General features: G+C 35.3%; 1 protein-coding gene across 12 annotated transcripts in view; it reads right to left on the minus strand.

Annotated features, from left to right (window-relative positions):
• The window catches only part of Agbl3 (ATP/GTP binding protein like 3), a 76,456-nt gene that overhangs the window by 45,669 nt on the left and 6,525 nt on the right, over positions 1-24,262 (minus strand). For 7 of the 12 annotated variants that reach the window (XM_010616159.2, XM_010616161.1, XM_010616163.1 and 4 more), the window contains 5 exons: positions 18,781-18,966; positions 12,232-12,339; positions 9,856-9,994; positions 7,296-8,075; positions 3,532-3,694 (listed from right to left, as the gene is read on the minus strand). In XM_010616159.2, coding sequence (XP_010614461.1) covers positions 3,532-3,694; positions 7,296-8,075; positions 9,856-9,994; positions 12,232-12,339; positions 18,781-18,966 — 1,376 coding nt within the window. Of the gene's footprint in view, positions 1-3,531; positions 3,695-7,295; positions 8,076-9,855; positions 9,995-10,718; positions 10,865-12,231; positions 12,340-12,639; positions 12,942-18,780; positions 18,967-24,262 lie in introns of those variants that run through there. The other 5 variants (XM_019206330.1, XM_019206331.1, XM_019206332.2 and 2 more) reach the window with 4 other exon arrangements.

Genomic DNA, 24,262 nt, shown 5'->3' on the forward strand with positions numbered 1-24,262 from the left:
GGACTCATACAGTATTTGAACTTTTAAAACTGGCTTCTCAAGACTTTGAGATTTATTCAGTGTTGCATATATAAATATTCATTACTTTATGCACAAATAATAGCAGCTTTATCGTATTTTAAAAAAATTAGAAACAGTCCAAAATATTTTTTCATGGGTGAACTTTAATACATCCACATCCTGCACATTGTTTGATCATGGCTCATTAGAATATGATTATGTAGGACAGGAATATTGTAGGTCAACAGCCAGAGTTATCTTGCTTTATCTTTAGCTCCTTTAATAGCCATTTACTATCAACCTCTGTACCCGACTTGACATCCTCATGGCCTTTACATAGAACTCTTAGAATGTATTGCTGAGCTTGAAACAGCTCTAGCCTCTGATGACCAGAAGTGAAGGGTGTGATAAAATCTGAACCCTACAGATCTCCCACCTTTCAGTAGCCCACTTCCCTGATGACCCTATGTATTTTATAATTGATCCATGCCTGTTTTGCTGCATCTATAGCAGTTCATGCAATAGCTTCCATTGTGTAACATGTCATTCAGGTAACTTGAATCCATGTTTCTGGATAATGATCACTCATATTCATTTCAGAACAAACCATTTTATTTCCTTTATGGCATATTATTATTTTGACATTTGCTGAACATTTTTTAAAATCAAAGATGGATGCTTAGTTGTTAAATGTTTTTCCTGTATCAACTGATGTTGATCACGCAATTTTTCCTCTGTAGACCCTTAACACAGTGGATTATAGTGATTCATTTTTAAATATGAACCAGTCTTAGATTCTTGTGATAAACCCAATCTGATCATGATGTGTTACTTTTTATAAATTGCTGGATTATACATGCTAATATTTGGGATTTTTTGCATCTATGTTAATGAAGGACATCAGTTTCTATCTTCCTTGTACTGTCTTTTTCTTGTGTTGATATGAGAATCCTGGAAAACAATGTCTTTAAATATTTGGTCCAATTCTTTAGTGAATCTATTGATATGGGCATTTTGTATTTTGAAAGTTGTTTTGGGGATTTTTTTTTAGGACCATTCAGACTATACATTGCACCTTGGTGAGTTCTGATAATGTCATTGTCAAGGAATTGGTTAATTTCATAAAAGTTGTTAAATTTATGTGCAGAGAGTTGACTTTTCCTTTATTAACCATTCAATATCTGCAAGGGCTGCAGTTATGCCACTCTTCATTATGTTTCTTTCAATTTCTTCTAAGCACTACTGAGACAGGAGCTCAGGGCATGACAAAGCTGGCTGTGGAAGTAGGCACTACCTATTCATTACAAGGTCCTGGACACATGTGTGAAGTAATTTCCAAAGCTTTGCACATGGCCTTCTCCTGAGAACTTCATCAGGTTTTCAATACAACTGGTAAACTAGACCTGACGTCAGCCTGAGACTTGGGATCCATATGTAGAAGTTCTCTCGAGTTTTCTCAAGGAAATATAAGGACAATACAAAAGGACAAACCAAGGCCATTAAGAGCTTGCTACCCTGGCTTTCTTCACAATAGCCTGCCCTGCATCCCCCAGGTGTCCTTCTATCTTGCTTTTTCCTCTTTTACTTGACCCAAGCTCACTCTGCAGAGTCAGTTTCTTCACCCTTTACTTTTACTTTTTTCCAGTAAACTTTGTCACTGCTTTTTGCTCGTTTTGTTCAATCTTTGACTGAGATAAGAACAACCTGGAATCTAACTCCAGGAGAGACGAGCAACCCAAAGCCCAGTAACATTTATTTGGCAAGGCACTTTTAGAAGCAGGCGCTTGATTACACTACTACATTAGCTTAATTTCACAAATTTTTATATGAAGTTTATTTTTGTTTTCCTTCTGGTTAAAGTCTAATCCTTCAGAGTTCCTCTTGGGCTATAGATCATTTTAAAATGTGTGTCTTAATTCTTCAGGGTTTGGAGATTTTCTTTTATTTCTAGTCCAATTCCATTATAATCAGAAAATAAATTATATGATTTAAATTCTTTTAAATTTATTAAAGTTGTTTTAGGGGCCGGGGATTTAGCTCAGTGGTTCAGTGGCCTGCCTTGCAAGCGCAAGGACCCGATTTCAATCCCCGGTACAAAAAAAAAAAAACAACTCAAAAAGTTGTTTTAAATCAGGATATGATCCATATTGGTCATTATTCCTTGTGCATTTGAATATAATATGTATGTTGCTGCTCAGTAGAATGTTATGTAAATGTTAATTAAATCTGGTTGGTTGATGGTGTTGTTGAAATCTTAAACATCCTGTCTACCTATAAGTTCTTGTTTACTGAGAAAGGAATTTGAAAAATCCAATTATATTTGTGAATTTGCAAGATTTTTAATAAGAAACATTGAAGAGAAAATCTAGAAATGGAAATAAGCATAAAATGTATTTGTATTTTTTTTCCCCCTTGAGACAGGGTCTCATTGTATAGTTCAAGCTGGGCTGGAACTCACTATATAACTCAAGCTGCCTCAAACCTGCAGCAATCCTCCTACCTCAGCCTCCTGGCATTACAGACATGTACCACCATGCCAGGCTCTCAAGCATTTGTATTATTTGGGAGATCTCTTTAAACTGTAGATGGGTTGGTTGCGATATTTAAGAAACTGTCTCATTTCACATAAGGTACAACTGGTTAGAGATCTAAGACCCAGAGAAATATATCAATAGACAAATATTAAAATATCGTAATAAAATGGAATCATTTTTTAGAATAAACTATCCCTATGAATATTAACATAACTTTATATATTAATAGCTTCAGTTATGGGGCTGCTTTCTCTGATTTTTCTTAAGGGGTAAGTACTATTGGGTAATAAATGCCTGTGCTTTCTGTAAATATCTGTTCTTACCAGATCATTCTTTCCTTTTTATTTCTTTGGGCCTTAATCACTTCTAGAAAACAATGATTACTTCTGAATGAGTCCTTTATAATTGAATTGGTTCATTCAGAACCTAAGAAGAAGTCTATAGGAATTTTCTTTGTTACAGTAAGATCTTTCCTCCAAAGAATGACTCATTTTTTACATCCTGGTAAATTGAGTGGCTCTAACATTTCCAGTTTGTGCAAATAACTATACACCGTTCTCTTTTCTCATTCTAACTTCTTTATACTTTTGAAATAGTTCTCATTTTTTTCCTGGTAGAATTCTAATAAATCCAATTAAAGACACTGTTATAAATTTCTTATGACTACATGTATTGCTTGTATACTTTAAGCAGTGAAAAAACATTAAAGCAATAAAAAAAATAAGGCTGCCAAACTGATGAAAATGGCAAATAGAGAAAGTGTCAAAAGTAAAAGAGTGTTATACAGTATTAAGAGGTTAGGAGTGGGAATTTTTGTCTTTTTAAATATTTTAAAATTATTGGTCACTGAATAGTGCCACACTGTTTTTTCTTATAGTCAACTGTATAAATCAGTCAGAATAAATAAAACACAGGTTACTGAGCAGGATTATCTGTTCCTCTGTCCTGCAAGGGCAACATTTAGTAAAGGAAAAGTTAAAATCCTAAAGGAGCTTACTTTATCAGGGCAATTTTTACTCAGCATAAGTGGAAATATCCGTTGTTGTAAGTATAATGCTTTAGACCTGTCACTACCACCACATCCGTACATGAAGATGTTCTCTTTTCTACTGTGGCCATGAAGATCACAATATAAAATAACTTCTTGTTTCTCCATCAATCTACCAAAAAGAAAAAGGATGTTACTAAATTTTAGCTCTGAATTTTCTTCTGTGGGTTCACTTATAAAAATGTTATATCCAAGTAATTAGAATTTCTTATATCCTAGCTTTCAAGTACTTTCTCTTATAGCCATACCACATATTGTTATTAATATACACTTTGAATAAATCTATAATTTCCTATTAGCTTATATATAAAATCTGAATGCTGTAGTTCCATTGTAAGGGCAAAATTTATTCTCAAGACTTTCCCCAGCGAGATCTCTGTGCTGTATCTTTCCAATTTTTCTGGTGTGCAGAGAAAATAAATTATTTCTTTCTCTGCGCCTTACATTTTATGTAGATTCTGACTGAAATCCCTTCCCTATGTATCTTTAAAAACCCAAATACTAACTCCATCTTTTAAACTCAAACTTACATCTCACTTCTTACCTAACTTACAAACCCATCCATTTTTCTCTTTTTGAACTTCTGCAGCACTTTACTGATATCATATACTTGGTACTTGCCTAGGTGTTTTCATACTTTTGATATTTAAGCTCATTAAGGATAAAAAATACTTCAAATTATTTACAATTGTGCTCTGCACATAAGCACCCAGATATTTGTTAAAAGTGGCATACATTTCTAATAAATATTGTTAAGAAATTTTGGTAGAATTTTAAAGAGCTCAATCCTTAAATCTATACAATTTAGCACTTTATTTTAAAAAATAAAAAAGTCCCCTCAAACTCATTGATGAAAATGACTAATAAAGGAGGCTTTAAAAAAGTAATGTTAAAATGTTAGAATAATTGACATTATCTTTTTTCATATCTTCAAGCTTTATATAGCATATTTTTAATAAAATTACACTACATACCTAAATTAGTATTACTATGAAAATGCTAGCAATTTTATATGAAATATAAAATATTTAAGATTAAAACACCTAAAGCATTGCTTTTATTAAAAATACTCCTCAAACTGCAATAAAATTTCAAATGAAAATCTGTTAACATATTAATATATTGCCTTTATCTCATTTGGTGCCTAATACATTCTAGTTGATAACATGCAGCTGATGTAAAGTTGCTAAAAGATCATTACTAGTTAGAAAACTAACCAGCTTATAAAGCATGAATATTAAGTTAAACCCTTAAGTATATAGCATACTATACATTTTTAAATCCTAAATTTTTGCTTAGTGATGTTTCAGCTTCCTCAGTGGAAATAAATCTCTAATTAATTCCCAAAGAAATATTACTTCTGAAGTAAAACAGGTATCTTTCACCTTACATTAATTAAAAGAACTTTAGGAACCGTTTGGATTTTCTTCTTAGCCACAGTTAACAAAGATACTGTAATTATTTTATCTTATCCTAATGTGCTCTAAGTGTAGTTAGATATATTCACAGCATTTACCTTTGCACATCTATGTAACTGACTTCTTTTATTATTTATCCACTTTGATTAATTACATTAAGGTATTTCACTTTCTTGGAAGTCTTTTTGAAACTTGTTAAACAGACTCTTAATCTTCCAATAAGGCAATATGAGAACTAACCCATTTACAGGAGTTTCCTGAGAGACAAGCCAAAGGGTGTTGGTCTATAATCAAACATCTGTCAGAGCAGGGACACTTAATGTCAAAGAGCATGAAGCAGACATTACAGTAGGCATCCCATCAACTTCTTTTATCTCTATTTCTATAGCTGTATTTATTTATTTATTTATTTACATAAAAGTTGCAGATATAGTAGAAAACATTGTTGTACACCTCTCTCCCAGATTCCCCTAATGTTAACATATTATATAACCATGGTACATTACTAAAGAAGCCAACACTGGCACATTACTATCAAACTCCCATCTTTGTTTGAATTTCACTAGTTTTTCTACTAACATCATTTTTCTACCCCAGAATCCAGCTCAGGATATCATTTTGGACATAGCTCTTCTTTACTGTTGGCATCCCTAAGAAAAAAGAAGTCACAGGTTGTTTTTATTAATTTTTCCCCAAATAATTTGAAGGAATCACAGAGTTCACATTTGTGAGGAGTATAAAACCAGGGTTTGCAGCCTCATTATGGGGTTCTGCACTTCACTTTCTATATTCCTAAGCAGATAACAGGATTCTTATGAAAGTGAAAGTTGAGGCTAAACTGATACAACTGGAGCCATTCCAGGTTCTTCTAAAACCTGTTATCTCCTCAGAAGAGCAGGAAGTACTCTAGGGGTTCTTAGTTTTGTAGCATGATTCTTGTGCTTGCTACTGTGAGGAGGAGTCCTGGTAATAAAACTGGATAAAGAGATAGCATTCACTATGACAATATTCATTATTGTAACATTTGAATAATTAAACAATTTACAATGAGTTTTCACTATATTTGACTAAGTTACCTTTTTTCTTGTCCCAGTTGAAGAATCTCATTGAATGCTTTAGTTTTCTTACTTTTTTTTTTTGAGATGTAGTTCAGGCAGGACTTGAACTCACTGTGTAGCACAGGCTGGCCACAAACTTGCAGTAATTCTGCCTCAGCCTCCCAAGTGTTGGGATTTTAGGCGATACTTTAGTTTTCAAAGTATCCATCTCTATTCTGAGCATACTAGTAATAGTTTTCTCATGTAATTCTCTCAACTCTGAGGTATTATTATTATTCCCATTTTACAGATGATAAAACTGAGATGTCTTTAAATTGTACAAGGTAATGTAGTTAGTAAATGATATAGCAGGAATTCCATTGTGATATGCTTAATTCTGAAATCCATGCTGTTAATAAAAAAGGTTAAGAGGCCTTGGATTTGGAATGGGTGTAGTCTGACTCCAATAAATCTTTCTATTGCAGCACATGTCTATTCCTAATTGTTATTACCCAGATCTGACAAAGAATTCACCTAGTCATTGAATAGTTAAATATTATGTACAGTTTACTTTTCAAGATTCTTTGGAAAATGTAAAGCTATTCAGTTTTTCTAGGGGCAAATAAAACTATTATTCATGTAGCCAGGCGTGGTGGCACACATCTGTAATCCCAGCACTCGGGAGGCTGAGGCAGGAGGACTGTTGTGAGTTTGAGACCAGCCTGGGCTACACAGTAAGTTCCAGGTCAGTCTCAACTATAGTGGGACCCTGTCTCAAAAAAAAAAAAAACAAAACAAAACAAAACCAAAAAAACCAAAAAACCAAAAAACCAAACTATTATTCATGAAAGTAACCTGATAGGAAAAGGCTTGTCCAACAATGTATGATCAACACAATGCTATAGGGCTCTCTGAGATGTAACCTTCACATATAAGGGATGCAATAATACCAATGCAAACATCAATGGTACTGTTAGCTTTTAGCAAGAAACCAAATTTGGGATATGCAAATTTCTTATTAGTTTTACAGAGCCATCAAAATATTCTAGAACCCACTTCATTATTTAAGAGTAAGATAATGAAACCAGCGGTATAAATGCCTGAAGGGTATGAAATCAGAGTTGTGAAGAACAGGGAAAAAATAGTTATAAACTATCTTACAAAAGGTTATTGAGTAAAATGAATGGGATTGTGGGAACAAAATTCTTACTACCAAGTCTACTAATTAATCAGAGAGGTGATTTGAGGATTCTTTTACCTATGAACCATATTCCGGGTATACCAAACAGAAGGAAAAGATTCCTTCAGAAGAGATGTATAATTACGGTTTAAGTCCTGTCCAGTTAAGGAACACCGATAATTTCCCACAATCACACCATCTGGATTCAGCATGGGTACCACCTTGAAGACAAAAGTGTCCCGAAGCAACTGTGCATCACTTGAGTGTCCTAAAATGTAATCAAGGAAACCTTTCATAATCCAAGAGCTGTTGGTTTCTCCTGGATGGACCCGTGCAGTCAAAATCACAGCCTTTCGCTTTCTGGAGTCAGTGTTCTTCAAGGGAGTGGTGATTGTTAAAACGTACACCATATTCCTAGCAAGTGTGTGGCACAAAACACGTATTTTACAAAACTTTGACCGGACAGGGTCATTGTTGATGCTAGAAAGGTATTCTTGTAGGTTGGTGTAAGTGTATGGATAGCAGTGAGCAAAGTAGCAGGTATCCTTGTTGTGTGGAAATTGAAATGTCCATGTAAGAGAGAAAAAATGGCGCCCATCTTGCCCCAGGTTGTTCCTGTAATACTTGATCTGGTCTCCTATTCTCTGCCAGCCAATATTACGAGCCTTGGCCTCTTTTTCAGAATAGAACAGTGGGCGCATACCACGATTGTAAAGACTAGCAGGTTTGGTGAAGTTGACAATAGTGAATCTGTAGTCCATTTCTGCTTGGGTATTAGTCACTTGGAAGTAGTACCATTGTGTATGTTTATTTGTGAAGAGGTCAGGGCGCACAGTCAAGTGGTATTCATATTCTGCCCTAATATACAAGAAAGATAAAAACACATAAAAATGAGAAAATGACATTTGAATGAGTAAAATTATTTAACTTAAGGAGTAAAATTACTTAATTTTTAGAAGTTTTACTTATGCACAGTAAATTCTTTTGGGAACCAATGTTTACTTAGATCAAATATCAAGTGATTTACAAGAAAAGTTTTGAAATTTTCTCATTTATTGGGTGAGAAACTGCAATTGCATTTTGGGATTAAGTAACTTGCTTTTGGATTTTATAGAGGTTCATATCAAAGAGGTGAGACTTTGACTTAGAATCTTGAGAAATGCTGGAAGGGTTGAGAGTTTGGGGAAGGGATTAATGTATTTTTGGTTGCATGCAGGATGGTTATGTCACATTAGGTGAACTTGTTACTGTATTTATTTGGATATTAAATATGGTTTAAGAAGATGTGTTTGGGTGTCAAGTTGACCAGTAGTGAAATGCAATGGTTAAGCTTAATTGTCAGTTTGACTGGCTTGAGAACTGCCTAGAGGTTTGGTAAAGTCCCCTCTTAGGAGTGTTTGGGTGGATCACGGAGGTGTAACTTTGGGCTGTACATATAGTTCCTCTGTGGTGCTGTGCCCTTTGCTTTCTGGCTACCATAAACAGAGCATCTGTTCTCTTCCACACCCTTCTGTAATAATGCTTCTGCCTTGAAGCCAGCTGACTATGATCTGAATCCTCTGAAACCATGACCCATTTAAACCTTTCCTCTCTCAAGTTATGGATACTGGATATTGTGCTCAGCAACAAAAAGTTGAATAATACACTATCCTACTTCTAAAGGCTTTGTACAATGGACCCTTAACTTACAAACTCATTTTGTTTCCAAAGACTAGTTGTAATTCAAGTTGGTCAACAGAAGGCCCAGGCTTCTCTACATGGCCTTCAAAGTCTCCCTTCTATATAATTTTAGGCCACACTTTCTTCCAGGCAGATCTCAGAATCCTGGGCCAGAGACATTAGCCCAGGATTTCTCAGTTAACCCTACAGAGGAAAGGATGTTTTAATGTTCCTTCCAGAACTCTTTAAGGGTTAAATCTATACCTAAGACCATCTGAAAGTACAAGTGGCTGGCATTTGGGTCATAACTCAAGACTTTGGTTGTAAGTTAAAACTAAAATTCCATTCAAAACACAAGTTGTTTACTTGAGGGTCTGCTGTATTTTTTGTAATTCAAGGAGACACATAAAATACAAACACTTGATAAAATTTATATATTTCAATGTAATTATTTCCTATAAAATGAATGATTGAAGAGTTGAAACTGAAACTGAAGAAAAAACCCAATTTTTTTAAAACTTGAAATACATAATTGTGTTTTCTAATAATTCCAGTTCTAGGAATATGAAAGAAATTTCATTGAGAAGTTTTAAAACACACTTAAATTAATAACAGATTACAAAATGTGAACTCCTCTGATACAAGGACTATATTTGATAACTATCTGTACCCTATACTTAGTCACTGAAGATGATTAAAGAAAAAATTATTCACATGAATCTTCTTTGTTCATAACAATGTTATTTGTGACTTCTTCCTTTACCAAGTAACTTTAAAAAATATGGATGTGTGCATAATAAATAATGACCCAGAGTAGGTGAAATAAATCTTATAATAAACCCTTGGTACCTCTAATTAACAGCTATACTTCTGGTATTACAGTTGAGTAATGAATACTGAGAATTTTTAATGTACACAATACAGAATATAATTAATAGCTAGTGGTCTAGATTCTCAAATTAAAATAATGAAAACCTACACTTTGACTACCTTCTGTAGATTACCACTCTCAAACCTTGCTTCAAACATCAAAGTGTTGTCACAGCCATCCACAGGCTGCTTCAAAGGTGTTCTGTTGCCTCCGACTCGAGAATACACAAAACAGGGCTCTTTGTAAGCTGATGAGAGATGAAGACCACAGAGATATCAAGACATGTCTAGAGTATGCATCCTCTTCTGTATAGAGTTAAAAATCACAGTCCTACAAGTAGAAGGATTTTAAATTTAAAGTAACTTGACACTAATATGTGTAGATTCACGTTAAAGTTAGTCTATGAGTACTTAGGCTAGAAAAGCAATATCTAAAATGAAATTATGTATTTTTCATATTGAAAATAATTGTTCCCCTTCTGGTAATGACAAAATAAAACTTGTTCTGAACTTTCCCTTTCACTGTAAATGACTAAAACTGGACAAAAATTATAACCTGTTTCCATATAGAACAGTACTACATAGGCTCTCTGAAAAAAGATAAAATATGAAGTAGGCCCATGCTTAGCTCTGGATTTCCATGGAGTGGGTATTTGCTGGACTACAGTTTAGGAAAGTTGCACTTAAGAACAGTGAGATAGGTGGGTGTGGTGCACATGCCAATCATCCCAGCACTCTGGGAAGCTGATGCGAGAGGACTGCAAGTTAAGACAATTTATTGACTTAGTAAGATACAGTCTCAAGAGGAAAAATTGAAAGGACTGAGGATGTAGCTCAGCTCTTTCACATGCTGTCTAAAAACCAAGTATTCAAGTTTTTTTTTTTTTTTTTTTTTTTTTTTTTGTAATTTCATTAAAATTTCCTAAGTTACTGTGTGTCATCCCATCCCTGACAGGAACCTGACTGACTCACCTCAATTCTGTTTATTAGTTCTCATTTTAGTTATTAGTGGAAGCTTGAAGGCAAGTCAGCAATGTAAATATCTGAAATCAAATTCTAAAGATTGGAGTTACGGGCCAGGGTTAGCTCAGTGGTTCTGCCACCCGCCTCGTAAGCTCAATGTCCCAAGTTCGATCCCTGGTCCAAAAAAAAGAAAAAAAAAAGTGGGTGAATATATGGTTTGATTTCTAGAATTGCTTACTGTACTGGGAACAGTTCCTGTGAATTTCTGTCTTGCCAGCCCTTTAAATAAAATATGTATGAGGTATATAAGCACTATAGTGAATGCTTAAATTTTTAAAAGTTTATTAGAGTAAAAGACACATTATTGCGAGTTCCCCTCAAAGTACTCCACTTGCTTCAAACACACTTGGGCAGTCACTGCCACTTTCTGAAACAGTTCTGGAAGTCATTCTTCATGAGTGTCTTTAGTTGTGCTGTTGTGGCTGTCTCAATGTCCTGAACTGATTCAAAGCATTTCCCTTTCATTGTCATTTTGACTTTTGGGAAGAGCTGGAAGTTGCACAGTGCCATATCTGGTGAACAAGGTAGATGAGGACACACAGTAAGGTTTTTTTTATAGGCCTGCCTTTTCATTGGTTGTCTCTTGGCAGTGGCATTTACCAGTATTTTTGATTATAACTTGTAAACACATTCACAAAAAAGGATTTCCAGAACTGCTTCAGAAAATGGCAAGAACAATGGGATAAATATATTTGAAGCAATTGGGAGTCTTCTGAGAGAGATTCATGGCAATGTATCTTTTACTGTAATGCATATTTCATATTTAAACATTTACTGTATATTTCAATCACACTTCATATACTTCCTGGAAAGTTTTCAAATATATGAATACTGAACTCTGATAGTAAAATTGTTCAGAAGTTCCATAATTCTTCACATTAATGCTTCAGAGGCAGTACAACAGGATATAAGCTGAGTTTTCTATGTTTGATTATTTCCATTCTCAACAGAACAGGCATAAGGTTTTGGTTTAATAGAGCTCACAAAATGCAAATATTGATCGTGAGTGTTAAGGATTGTTTTTTTCTGAGGTAAAATCTTGGATGTGATTTGCAATGTGGGATATTTTCTCTTTGAAAAAAGAATAACTCCAAGAAATGTGTCAAACAGGTATGGAATTAAAACCATTTAGATGACTGGGTGAATATGAGCTATAGATGAGAAAGGGAGAAACAGTTGTGGAGAACTCCACTGCATTCATCTTTGAAAAATCATGTGATGCATAATTCATTCAAAATATAACTCTCTATTCTAATAGATAACATGGTGTTATGTTTGTGAACTGCTGTACATCTTCAAAAATATAATCAGCACTAAACACTGGAATCATATGCAACCACACATTTTTTATGAGGACACAGACTTCTTGGAAAACTAAAATTTCTACTACAATCCATATAGCTAAGATATTAACCCAGGCATCAAATTATAATTCCAGCAATGTATCTCATTCTATACCCACCATCTTCAGCGAGGTAAACAACAGTGTCTTCCTTTGAGTTTGGGTAAAGGGGTTCCATTTCAAGGCCTGTTGGGATGTACACTGGCTCAGGATAAAAAGGAGCCCAATCTGGAAAAAAGGAGGAAGCATTATTATTTGAATACTACTTCAAAATAGGAAAGTTTGATTGGATATTTTCAATCTAGGCCAGTCTGCTTAGTTTTTTATGTTGGGCTGGATTTTACCAAGGGTTCATTTGAAATAATAATGGACACTGTTACAGTATAACAAAACTCACAATCATATTTCATGTGTAAATGTTCTAAATTACATTAACTCAAGATTATTTTGATAAATCTCATATTATAATTTATATTTCTATTAAGCCCTTGATGCCATTCTATCCCACCCCTGAGACTCTTGCTCTACCTTTTATTTTTATTTCCTTGCAACTTCAGCCTCTTGCTTCACAGTGATTGTCTCCAACATTTTTAACATGTCCGTGTTTCCTCCATCTCCCAGAAGGATGGGTATTCTTTGGCCCTCTCTGCCTTTTCCTTCAGCTACCAGCTTTCCTTCTCTTCATTAGAATCATATTTCTTTCTTACAAGTTGTAAGAAATCCTTCCAAGCATGAACTATTTGATGGAAAAAATGACTTCATGGCCTAACTGTATTTTTTACTATAAGAATTTGGTTATTAGAAACAAGCATGACTGGGAAAATATTTTGAGGATTCCAACAAAAATGTATTTCTGAGAGGAAGAGATGACAAACATAAATACATATGCACCAAATACTAATGCCCCCTACTATACAAAACAAATATTAAGGGACACGAAACACCAAATAAGCACTAATACAATTGTAGTGGGGGACCTCAATACCCCACTGTCACAAATAGAACATCTAGATATAAAATCAACAACAAAATACTAGAACTGCACCAAGCTTCTGAACAAATGGACTTAAGAGACGTCTACAGAGTGTTCCACCCCACAAAATAAGAATATACATTCTTTTTGGATGCACACAGGTCATTCTCCAAAACATACCACATGTTAGCGTATAGAACATGTTTAAATAAATGCAAGGGAATTGAAGTTATCCCCTGTATATTAACATAAGAAGCCGCAAGAACTTCATAAACACATGGAAATTAAACACCACTTTCCTGAACAACCAGTGGGTCAAGGAGGAAATTAAAGAAATTAGTTTCTATAATTAAATGATAATGCCAATACAACATACAGGAATTTATGGGACACAATGAAAGCAGTTTTATGAGGGAAATTCATAGCAGTGAATACCTATACTAGGAAAACAGAGTGAGCTCAAATAAACAACGTAATGCTAAACCTTAAGCTCCGACAAAAAGAGCAAGACAAACCCAAAGCTCATACAAGAGATGAAATTATAAAGATCAGAGCAGAAATCAATGCAATAGAGACTAAGTGAATATACAAAAGAATCAATGAATTGAGCTCGGGATTTGGCTCAGTGGTTCTGCTGCCTGCTTCCAGTGCAAGGGCCAGAATTCAATCCCTGGTGCACGCGCATGCACAAACATGCACACACACACACACACACACACACACACACACAATCAACTAATTGAAGAGGTGGTTTTTTGAAAGAATAAATAAAATTGATAAATCCTTAGCCAAGCTTGTCAAAAAACAGAAAGAAAAGGCTCAAATCCATGCAATTAGAAACTAAAAAAAGTGAAGTCACAACAGATACAGCAGAAGTCCACAGGATCATCAATATCTACTTCCAGAACCTGTACTCTAATAAAATGAGAAACACAGAAGAGGCCGGGCGTGGTGGTGCACTCCTGTAATCCCATCACTTGGGAGGCTGAGGCAGGAGGATCACTGTGAGTCCAAGACCAGCCTGAGCTACACAGTGCATTCCAGGTCAGTCTCACTACATAGTGAGACCCCTGTCTCCAAAAACCAGAAAAAGAAAGAAAAAAAAAAAAGAAAAACACAATAGAAATGGACAGATTCCTAAATGCATATGAATTACCAAAGTTGAACAAATAAGATATAAAAATTCTGAACACTCCAATTACAATCAGTGAAATTGAAAATGTAATTAAATTTTACCAACAAAGAAAAACCCAGGTCCTGATGGCTTCACTACTGAGTTCTACAAAATATCTAGAGAAGACCTATTGCCACTACTCTTTAAACTCTTCAGTGAAATTGAAAGGAACACAATACTTCCCAAATCACTCCTGGAAGCAAGTGTTACTTTGATTACAAAAGCAGAGAAAGACCCAAACAAAAAAGAGAACTACAGGTCAATCTCCCTAATGAACATAGATACAAAAATCCTCAACAAGATACTGGCAAACAGAATACAAAGGGTGATCAAAGAGTTCACACACCCTGGCCAAGTTGGATTTATCCCAGGGATGAAAGGATGGTTCAAAATACATAAATCAATAAATGTAATACACTATATTAACAGAGCCAAGGACAAAAACCATATGATCATCTCAATAGATGCAGGAAAAGCATTCAACAAAATTCAACACCCATTCATAATAAAAACTCTGCAGAAAATTGGAATAGATGGTCTTTATCTCAACCTGATAAAGGCCATCTATGAAAAACCAACAGCCAACATCATATTAAATGGTCAAAAATTGAAAATCTTCACACTAAAATCAGGAACAAGACAGGGATGTCCACTATCACTACTCCTGTTCAATATAGTTTTGGAAACATTAGCCACAGCAATTAGAAAAGAGAAATAAATAAAAAGAATAAAGATAGGAAAGGAAGAAGTTAAACTGTCATTATTTGCTGATGATATGATACTCTACACAAAAGACCCAAAAAACTCTGCCAAAAGACTTCTAGACTTAATTGACAGTTTAGTAGAGTAGCTGGATTCAAGGCCAACACTAAAAAATCAATAGCCTTTTTGTACACAAATAACGGACTCACTGAGAGAGAAATCAGGGAGTCAATTCCTTTCACAATAGCATCCAAAAAATGAAATATCTAGGAATCAATCTAATGAAGGAAGCAAAAGATCTCTACATTGAACGGTGCAGCACTCTGATAAAAGAGCTTGAAGAGGATATAAGAAAATGGAAAGATATTCCCTGTTCCTGGGTAGGAAGAACCAATATATTGAAAATGGCCTTACTTCCAAAAGTGCTACACAGATTCAAGGCAATCCTGATTGAAACTCCAATAGTATGTTTCACAGAACTAGAGAAAACAATCCAAATTCATTTGGAACCAGAAGAGACCTACAGTAGCAAAAGCAATTCTAGGCAACAGAGACATGCTAGGGGGTATCACAATTCCAAATTTGAAACTATACTACAAAGCCACTGTGATTAAAAATAGCATAATGCCGGGTGTGGTGGCACATGCCTGTCATCCCAGCACTCGGGAGGCTGAGGCAGGAGGATTGCTGTGAGTTCGAGACCAGCCTGGACTACATAGTGAGTTCCAGATCAGTCTCCTACATAATGAGACCACTCAAAAAAACAAACAAACAAAAAAAACCACACCACACCAAAACAAAACAAAACAAACAAACAAACAAAAACCAGCATAGTATTGGCAAAGAAAAAGAACCAAGGATCAGTACAATAGATTAGAAGATGCAGAAACCACTTCAGACATATGCAGCTACCTCATCTTTGACAAAGGAGCCAAGCATCCTCACTGGAGGAAAGATAACCTGGTGTTGCAAAACTGGATTTCAACTTGCCAAAGATTAAAACTAGACCCCTATCTTTCACCATGCACTAAACTAAAATTGAAGTGGACTAAAGATCTAAATATTAAAACAGAAACACTAAACTTGCTGGAAGATAAGCTAGGTCGAACTCTCAAAGACATTGGCACAGGAAAAGACTTTATGAACACATCCTCAGTAGCACAGGAACCAGTACAAAGAATCAACAACTGGGATCTCATCTTATTGAAAAGCTTCTGCACTGCAAGAGAAACCACCAGTAGAACTAAGAGACAACTTCAGTGGGGGAAAAATTTTTTTACCTGCTGTTCCTCAAAGGTCCATTATCTAGAATATATAAAGAACTCAAAAAAATCAGACCCCCAAAATATAAAGACCCAATTAAAAAATGGGCATCTGAAATGAACAGACATTTCTCAAAGAAGTAAAAGCAGCAAACATACAAAAAACTGTTCAATATTATTCATCAATCGAGAGATGCAAATGAAAACAACACTGAGATTCTACCTCATCCCAGAAAGAATGGCTGCTATTAAGAAGTCAACCAATAACAAATGCTGGTGGGGTTGGGGGAGAAAGGAACCCTTCTCCACTGTTGGTGGGAATACAGAATGGTGCAACCACTGTGGAAATCAATATGGAGATACCTCAAAATATAGCATTAGAGGTTCCATTTGATTCAGCCATTTCTCTGCTGGGTATCTTCCCAAAAGAATTAAAAGAATCACACCATAGTGATATATGCTCACCCATGTTTATAGCAGCACAATTTGTAATAGCTAAAACTTGGAAACAGCTTGAGACTGATAAAGATGTGGTTTTTGTTTTGTTTTATGAAATGGTGTACTACTCAGCCATAAAGAATGAGAAACTAGAGACATTTATAGCTAAATGGACACTCACTGAAGCAATACTCTTATGTGAAATAAATAGGATGAATGTGTAAATACTGGTTTCTCTAGTGTGAAAAACTAAAAGTGTAAATAAGGATCAAAATGTATAATTGATAATTGAAATAGGAAGAAAAGGTCTAAAGGAGAAGGGGAGTGGGAGGTATAGCGAAAAAAAAACATGAGAAAGGGAAAAAATGAAAACAAAGTCCTTGTAAATAGGGATGGGTGTGGGGAGTGAAGGGAGGGCAGGAGAATTGGGAAAAATTAAAACCAAGATACATCATGTAAAAGTATGAGATCCTAATGATGAGTGTAACTGTACTGTATACCTAAAATTTGCCAATGAACTTAATGGAAAAAAATGTTACTAGAGGTAAAATCATGCTATAGAAGAAAATCTTAGGCTACGCATATTGATGGAAGTATACGTCATGGTGGATGGTAGAGCCAACTGAACAACACATAATCAGTCTGATAATAAAGATAAGCAATAAAAATTATAATGAAAAACAATACTCTTTTTAGTTGAAAATATTAATGAATTCAAGCCAAAATTAATCACAAATTAATACCTAGATTTCATTCGGACAACCAAAAATTTCAGCTATTTGCAGCTGATTAAAGCTTACATGACATCTAGAATTTTGGTTAAAAAAAGATATTTCATCAATTTTTGCTTGTGCCCTCCATTAACTTTCCTTATTGTAAAAGAACATGAAAATGTATCATCAAAACTGGAAAAATAACTTGTATATAAAGGTAAACTTTGCAGTTTATCAGTTTGTTTGCTGCGAACCAAATCTGAGAATCAGTCTCAACTTACTTCAGTGTAGCTTTTGTTCATTTCAGTCCCATGCCTACTGTTCCATGAAAACTTCTTTCCTACAACATCTTGCTAAGGAAATACATGTGGAATAGGGCAGGTCAATAATACAAAGGGTATAACATGAGTTTCAGTAACACTGGGAGTTGATTAAGCAACCAGAGAAGTAGAAACTCTCTGTCCTAAGCCTGTGACTGAGGACAAAATGAAGGCTGAGGGTAGGGCTGGGTGATGTAAGGACCATAAAGCTGCACTGAGAGTATGAAGTGGGATGTCTAATGAGACTGGGATAAAACAAGCTGAATGGAATAGGAAGTGGGCTTGGGGAGTTCTGGGGAGCAGAGGCAGGGTGGGGTCCAGCTTCCCTCTGCCCATATGGGTCTCTCCTTATCTCCTGTCACTGCTATTATAGGAGAAAACTTGGAGAGAGAAAACAAAAACAAAAACAAAAACAAAACACACACAACCACCGAGTATGAACACAGAGGGATATGGTGAAATACAGTCAAATATGGACTTTTCCGTTCCATAAATGTCCATTAAAATGAAGCTGGAAGTCAAAAAGAAAAGAAAAAGAAATGGACATAAAAAGATAAAGAGGAACAGAAAAAAAAAAGACAGGAAGAGGCAATAAAGGATAAAGACACACTGGGAAGAAAAGACATTTAGAGGGAGAAAAAGAGGAGCAACAGTAAGCACACAGGCAACAGTATAGTCAATGAACATCCTGGCACAGTCTCTATGAACATGACTGTGACTTGGGTGGAAATGTTTAGAATAATTAAAGCTCTGGCACATAACTTAAACCCAACATGTGCTACTTTAACACCTGAAGTGTGACTGATATGAATTATCGATAAATATAAATGCATACCAGATTTGGAAGATCTTGTATAAAAAGAAAAAAATGTATCCTTGGATATATTTAGGTTAAATGTACTCTTAAAATTAATTTTTTTAACCTTTATAAATGTAGTTACTAGAAAATTTACAAGTACAGATATATAGCTCATGTTATATTTATCCTGGAATATACTGTTCTAACACTATGAGTGCCCTAATTAAAATAAAAATAGACAAAGTAAGTTTGTTAATGTCTGCAAGCCTAAAACTGCTAGAAACATACCAATGTGCTGGACTTTTTCATCAATGACCTCAGAGTGGTATGGCCACCTTGTTGGGCTCAATGGACCAGAAGAAGACACACCATATAAATCTCGGGGTTCACGAAGGCGTGGTACCCATGTCCCTAGCTGATATTCCAATAGTATCTGTGTAGTTCGAGGGAAGAATGGATCACTAATAGCATTGGCTGAAAAAGATATTCAAACACCACGAGTGACAAGAAGGAAAACTCCAAGTCCTAGGATTTTTATATAGTTTTTTTTAAACACTATTCAAATGATGGATATTTATGGATATCATTAGAACTAACATATCATGGCATTTAAAAATAAAAGTACTAACAGAATCTCGTTAACAACTGATGTTCTTAACAGATAAAAGAATGGTTGCAACCTTGTATATTATTAAGCTGAATTCTTAATTGAACTCTAAAAATGTCTGTTTCTAGCAAATTATCTTTTAACTCTTAATCAGACTATTTGGCTAATCCATTAAATACACTCATTGACTATGATTCCTCGCTACTTACTGGAACTGTATTCCCAAAGGTTGCTAGTGAATTCTGCCATAACTTTTTTCTCAACTGTCATTCTACGGCTAGTGTGACATGACCCCCAGGCTACTATGTGACATGATTCCCACGCAGTGGGCTGCACCCAAAGGCAGTACAGTGGTCCTGTCTCTTTCAGTGTAGTAATTCTGTGGCATCAATTTGAAGGAAGCTCTCCTTAAACTCATTTCCTGTTCCTTGTGATGCTACAGAAACTGCCAATTAAACACTAGCTATAGACTTCCCACTGCAATGATGCAAGGAAGGCTTCTGTGCCACTTAACCAAACATCTTTTTCCCCTTCATTTTGCACTTACCCTGTAAAAGCTTTCGCCTCAGACCATTCAAGCGAAGCCCCTAAACCACTTTTCTAAGCTTCTCAATTAATGAACTGCTGTTTGTTCAAATAATTCTTAATGTATCAGTTTAGCTTTTAACAGTTTACACAAATTACATCATCTTAAACATAGTATTCTGTGACTGTTTCATATTATATATCATGGACAATTGTCTCTATCAGTATTAACTAGATCCCTTTATTCCTAGCTGAATAGTATAATATATATCTTAAACATATGCACTGTAAATTTAAAAATTTCCTTATTTAGATACTTTCCAACTTTTGACTCATCTTGAGAATTAGAAGGGATATCTTCCCTACCAACTACCAAAACATCAAATTTAAAGCTACTATAATTTATAAGATGTCAGCAACCCAGGATATAGGTAAGTGATCAGTGTATCAAGTCCAGGAATGGGTAAATAGCATTTAGTATTTGATATGGTATATTTAGTATATGATACAGGTGTCATGCCAAAAGTCACATGATAAAGATGACATTTCAAATCAGTGATAAAAGAAAAAGTCAGACTTTAATAAATAATCCTTTGGACTACAAAATGGCAAGAGAGCTATTTCTGAATTAGGAAATAAAATCTATTATTCATACAGGACTTCCAAAAATATGTAAGACAGCTATTTTTGATTAGGAAATAAAATCTATTTCTCATATAGAACTTCTGAAAAGATGGCAGAGTGGTGAACAGCAGACAAACAGCCTCCCTAAGATTTGGTGTCCAGATGCTGGAATATAGCAAAGTGAGGAAGAGGAGGAGGTAAGTGGATCCCCAGGACCCAGCAAGAATCCGAAGCAAAACTTGAAGCCCATGGGAAGAGCAAAGAAAGAGACCTCAATGCAGAAGATGGAGGTGGCAAGTAGCACTTTCTCCATGAGCCCTGATTCAATTCCTGGGAGGGCCAGCTCAAACCTGAAGATACACAGTGACTACTGGTGACCCCAGAGTACTGGTGACTCTTGGCCTCCATGGAGAAACACACCAGTGGAATCGAGCAGTGGATTGTAGTTGCTGCAAAGTTATTGAGGTTCAGATGCATCCCCAAGAGAGGGCAACTGGCTGGTAGCCTTCTTGGAAAGGAGACAACTGAGCTAGGAAATCAGTGCAGCTATGGGCTGGTTTCATCTAGCAGGCTCCAGTGTCAGGGAGAAGCAGAGGTGAGTTCAGGTAACCTTGAAATGGACATTTTTTTCTTTTGATTGTTCTTGTTTTTATGAGTGTGAACATTGTTTCTAGTTTTTCTGTTGTTCTGTTCTATACTTGTTTTTATCTCTTCTCTTTTCCTCCTGCTTTCTTCACCAGTTTCCCAGTTTGTGTAATTTTTCTTTGTACTCCAGCCTTACATCTATTTTTTTCTCTTCCATTTCTGTACCTGCCCCAACCTCTTTTAAATTTTCTCTGTGAGGGTAAAATTGCCATATTGAGGGCACATTTACTGTATACAATTTTCTGGTTTGTTTTAAACTTTGTTATATATCACAAATATAGTTCATATAGTTCAAGGTGGCAAATTAATAGTTACCACACTCTGTCATTTCTTAGGCTGTATTTGAAGCTATTGTTACTGCTGATTGTACTACTTTAGCCAAGGTAACAATCAGAACAAGGTTCTAATCAGTTGTTCTTCCTGGTATGCCAAGACTGAGATTGCCTCATAAAAAATAAACAATACTATAGGCCAGTGCCAAAGAAAAGGGGGTAGGCCAAATAGGAAGCAACTTTTCATCCTCAATAAACTGAAGAGGTAGGATCTTGCAACAGACTCAAAACCCAAAAGCCAGCTACACATGGAAAGCATTTCTGAGAAGTAGTCATTTCATAAGGGTTCCCAATAAAGCAATCAACCAAGAAATTAAACTAGAAACAAAATAGAAAGTGAGAAGACATTTATGCAAGATGCAACGCAACCCCCAACTTCCAGCTCGCCAAAGGCAAATCCAGGTGGCATTGAGGTGGAACAATTCGAAAACCACCCACCTGGACTCTCTGAAGTGGTAACAGTGGAAGTAACAAAACAGATGAATGAGGTTCTAGAAAAAAAAAATCAAAGCAGAAAAAATTTCTTAGGTAACTACAGGGATGGTAACCATGATGAACAACAACATGGTTAGTGACTCTACAGCACATACAGATTTAAAAAAAAAAATAGAAGAGCTTAGGAAAAGATGGAAACCATGGTCCCCAACATAGGAAAGAAGTGGAATCCATGGGACATATTCAAACAAATATCCAAGAGATTAAAATTCTCTTGAAATCATACACAGCAGAAAGAGCCAATTTAGGACAGAATATCAGATCTAGAAGACAGGATTGTAGTTAGCAATCAAAAAAAAATTTTTTTTTCTTAATAGCAAGGGACCACAAAAAAAATCAACCCAACAGCTGGTAGATGATCCAAATAAGAATAAAATAAAATTGACTTCAGTCAATGAAAAAGCAGGAGATGGTGCAAAGTGCATAGAAAAACATGTTCATAGAAGTAATGGTGGAAAACTTCCAAAGCATGGGCAAAGAATTTGACATACAGATAAGTGAGGCATATAGAACTCCAATTAAATGAGAAAAAAAAAAGATACCAAGGCATGTAATAGTCAAAATTCCAGAAATTCAACACACAGAATATTTAAAGCTGTTAGAGGAAAAAGAAACAAATTACCTATAAAGAAAAGTCCATCAGAATCACAGCAGACTTCACAATATAGACCTTCAAGTATTTCAAGCCTCCAAAGAAGAAAACCTCCAGCCCAGACTGATATACCCTGCAAAACTATCTTTCAAAACTGATGCAGAAATAAGATATTTCCATGACAAAGAACAACTGAAGAAATTCATGACCACTAAACCAGCACTCCAAATCTTCTGAAGGACGTTCAAGAAAAAGGTAAGGAGTGCAACCCATGAACCCCAACAGAATGGATCTACCAGGCAAGGCAAGCAATTAAACAGAAAGGGGGGAGCAAAGGAACCAAAAAAAGGAAAATAACATGACAAGGATAATTGAATACATATCAGTTATAACCATCAATGTAAATGGTCTCAATTCACCAATCAAAAAAAATAGACTGGCAACATGGATCAAGCAAGAAGCCACAATAAGCTACACACAAGAAATACATTTAACTCAAAAAGAAATTTAAACTAAAAGTCAAAGTAGGAAAACAATACTCTATGTGATAGGAACCTAGGAAAAAGCAGAGGTAGCTATTCTGTTTGCAGACAAAGTGGATATCAAGCCAAGACTGATCAGAAGAGACAAAGGAGTTACTACATCTTTGTAAAGGGAACAACACAAGAAGAGATAACAATCACAAATACATACACACCAAACCAGCATATCCAATTATATAAACCAAATATAAATGGACATGAAAAATCAAATAAGCACTAATACAATTGTAATGGGGGACCTCAATACCCCACTGTCATAGACATGTCAACTGGACAAAAAAATCAAAAAAGAAATATCACACCTGAACCAAACATCTGAACAAATGGACTTAGTATATATACAGAATGTTCCACCCCACAAAAACATGGTATATATTCTTCTCAGCTGTACATGGGACATTCTCCAAAATAGACGACATACTACTTCATAGATCATGCTTAAGAAATGCAAAGGAAATGAAATTATCTCATGCATATTATCAAAGCACAGTGCAATAAACTTGGAAATCAATGGCAAAAGAAATCATAAAAACTTCATACATAGAAATTAAATAACACCCTCCTGAACAACCAATGGGTCACATACGAAATTAAAGAAGAAATTAAGACAGTTTCTACAATTAAACAATATCATTACAACATACTGGAACTTATGGAAAGCAATGAAAGTAGTTTTTTGTTTGTTTGTTGGTTTGTTTTTTGAGACAGGGTTTCACCATGTAGTTGAGACTGACCATGAAATTATCTCATGCATATTATCAAAGCACAGTGCAATAAACTTGGAAATCAATGGCAAAAGAAATCATAAAAACTTCATACATAGAAATTAAATAACACCCTCCTGAACAACCAATGGGTCACATACGAAATTAAAGAAGAAATTAAGACAGTTTCTACAATTAAACAATATCATTACAACATACTGGAACTTATGGAAAGCAATGAAAGTAGTTTTTTGTTTGTTTGTTGGTTTGTTTTTTGAGACAGGGTTTCACCATGGTGTTGAGACTGACCAGGAACTATGTAGCCTAGGCTGGTCTTGAACTCACAGTGATCCTCCTGCCTCAGCCTCCCAAGTGCTGGGATTACAGGCATGTGCCAACACACCCAGCTTGAAAGTAGTCTTAACAGAGAAATATATAGCTGTGAATTCTTATATTAGAAAAACAGAGTGAGCTCAAATAAATAACATAATGTTGAAACCAAAGCTTCTATAAAAAGAGTAAGTCAAGCCCAAAGCTCACATGAGGGTGGAAATTATAAAGATCAGAGCAGAAATTAATCTAATGGAGACTAAGAAAACAATATAAACAATCAATGAATAGAACAGTTGGTTTTTTGAAAGACTAAATAAAACTGACCAGTCCTTAGACAACCTTATCAAAAAAGGAAATGACTCAAAACCATG

The sequence above is a fragment of the Fukomys damarensis genome, unplaced genomic scaffold (genome assembly GCF_012274545.1).
Source record: "Fukomys damarensis isolate Sample0158 unplaced genomic scaffold, DMR_v1.0_HiC HiC_scaffold_16, whole genome shotgun sequence".
In the NCBI taxonomy this organism is placed as follows: domain Eukaryota; kingdom Metazoa; phylum Chordata; class Mammalia; order Rodentia; family Bathyergidae; genus Fukomys; species Fukomys damarensis.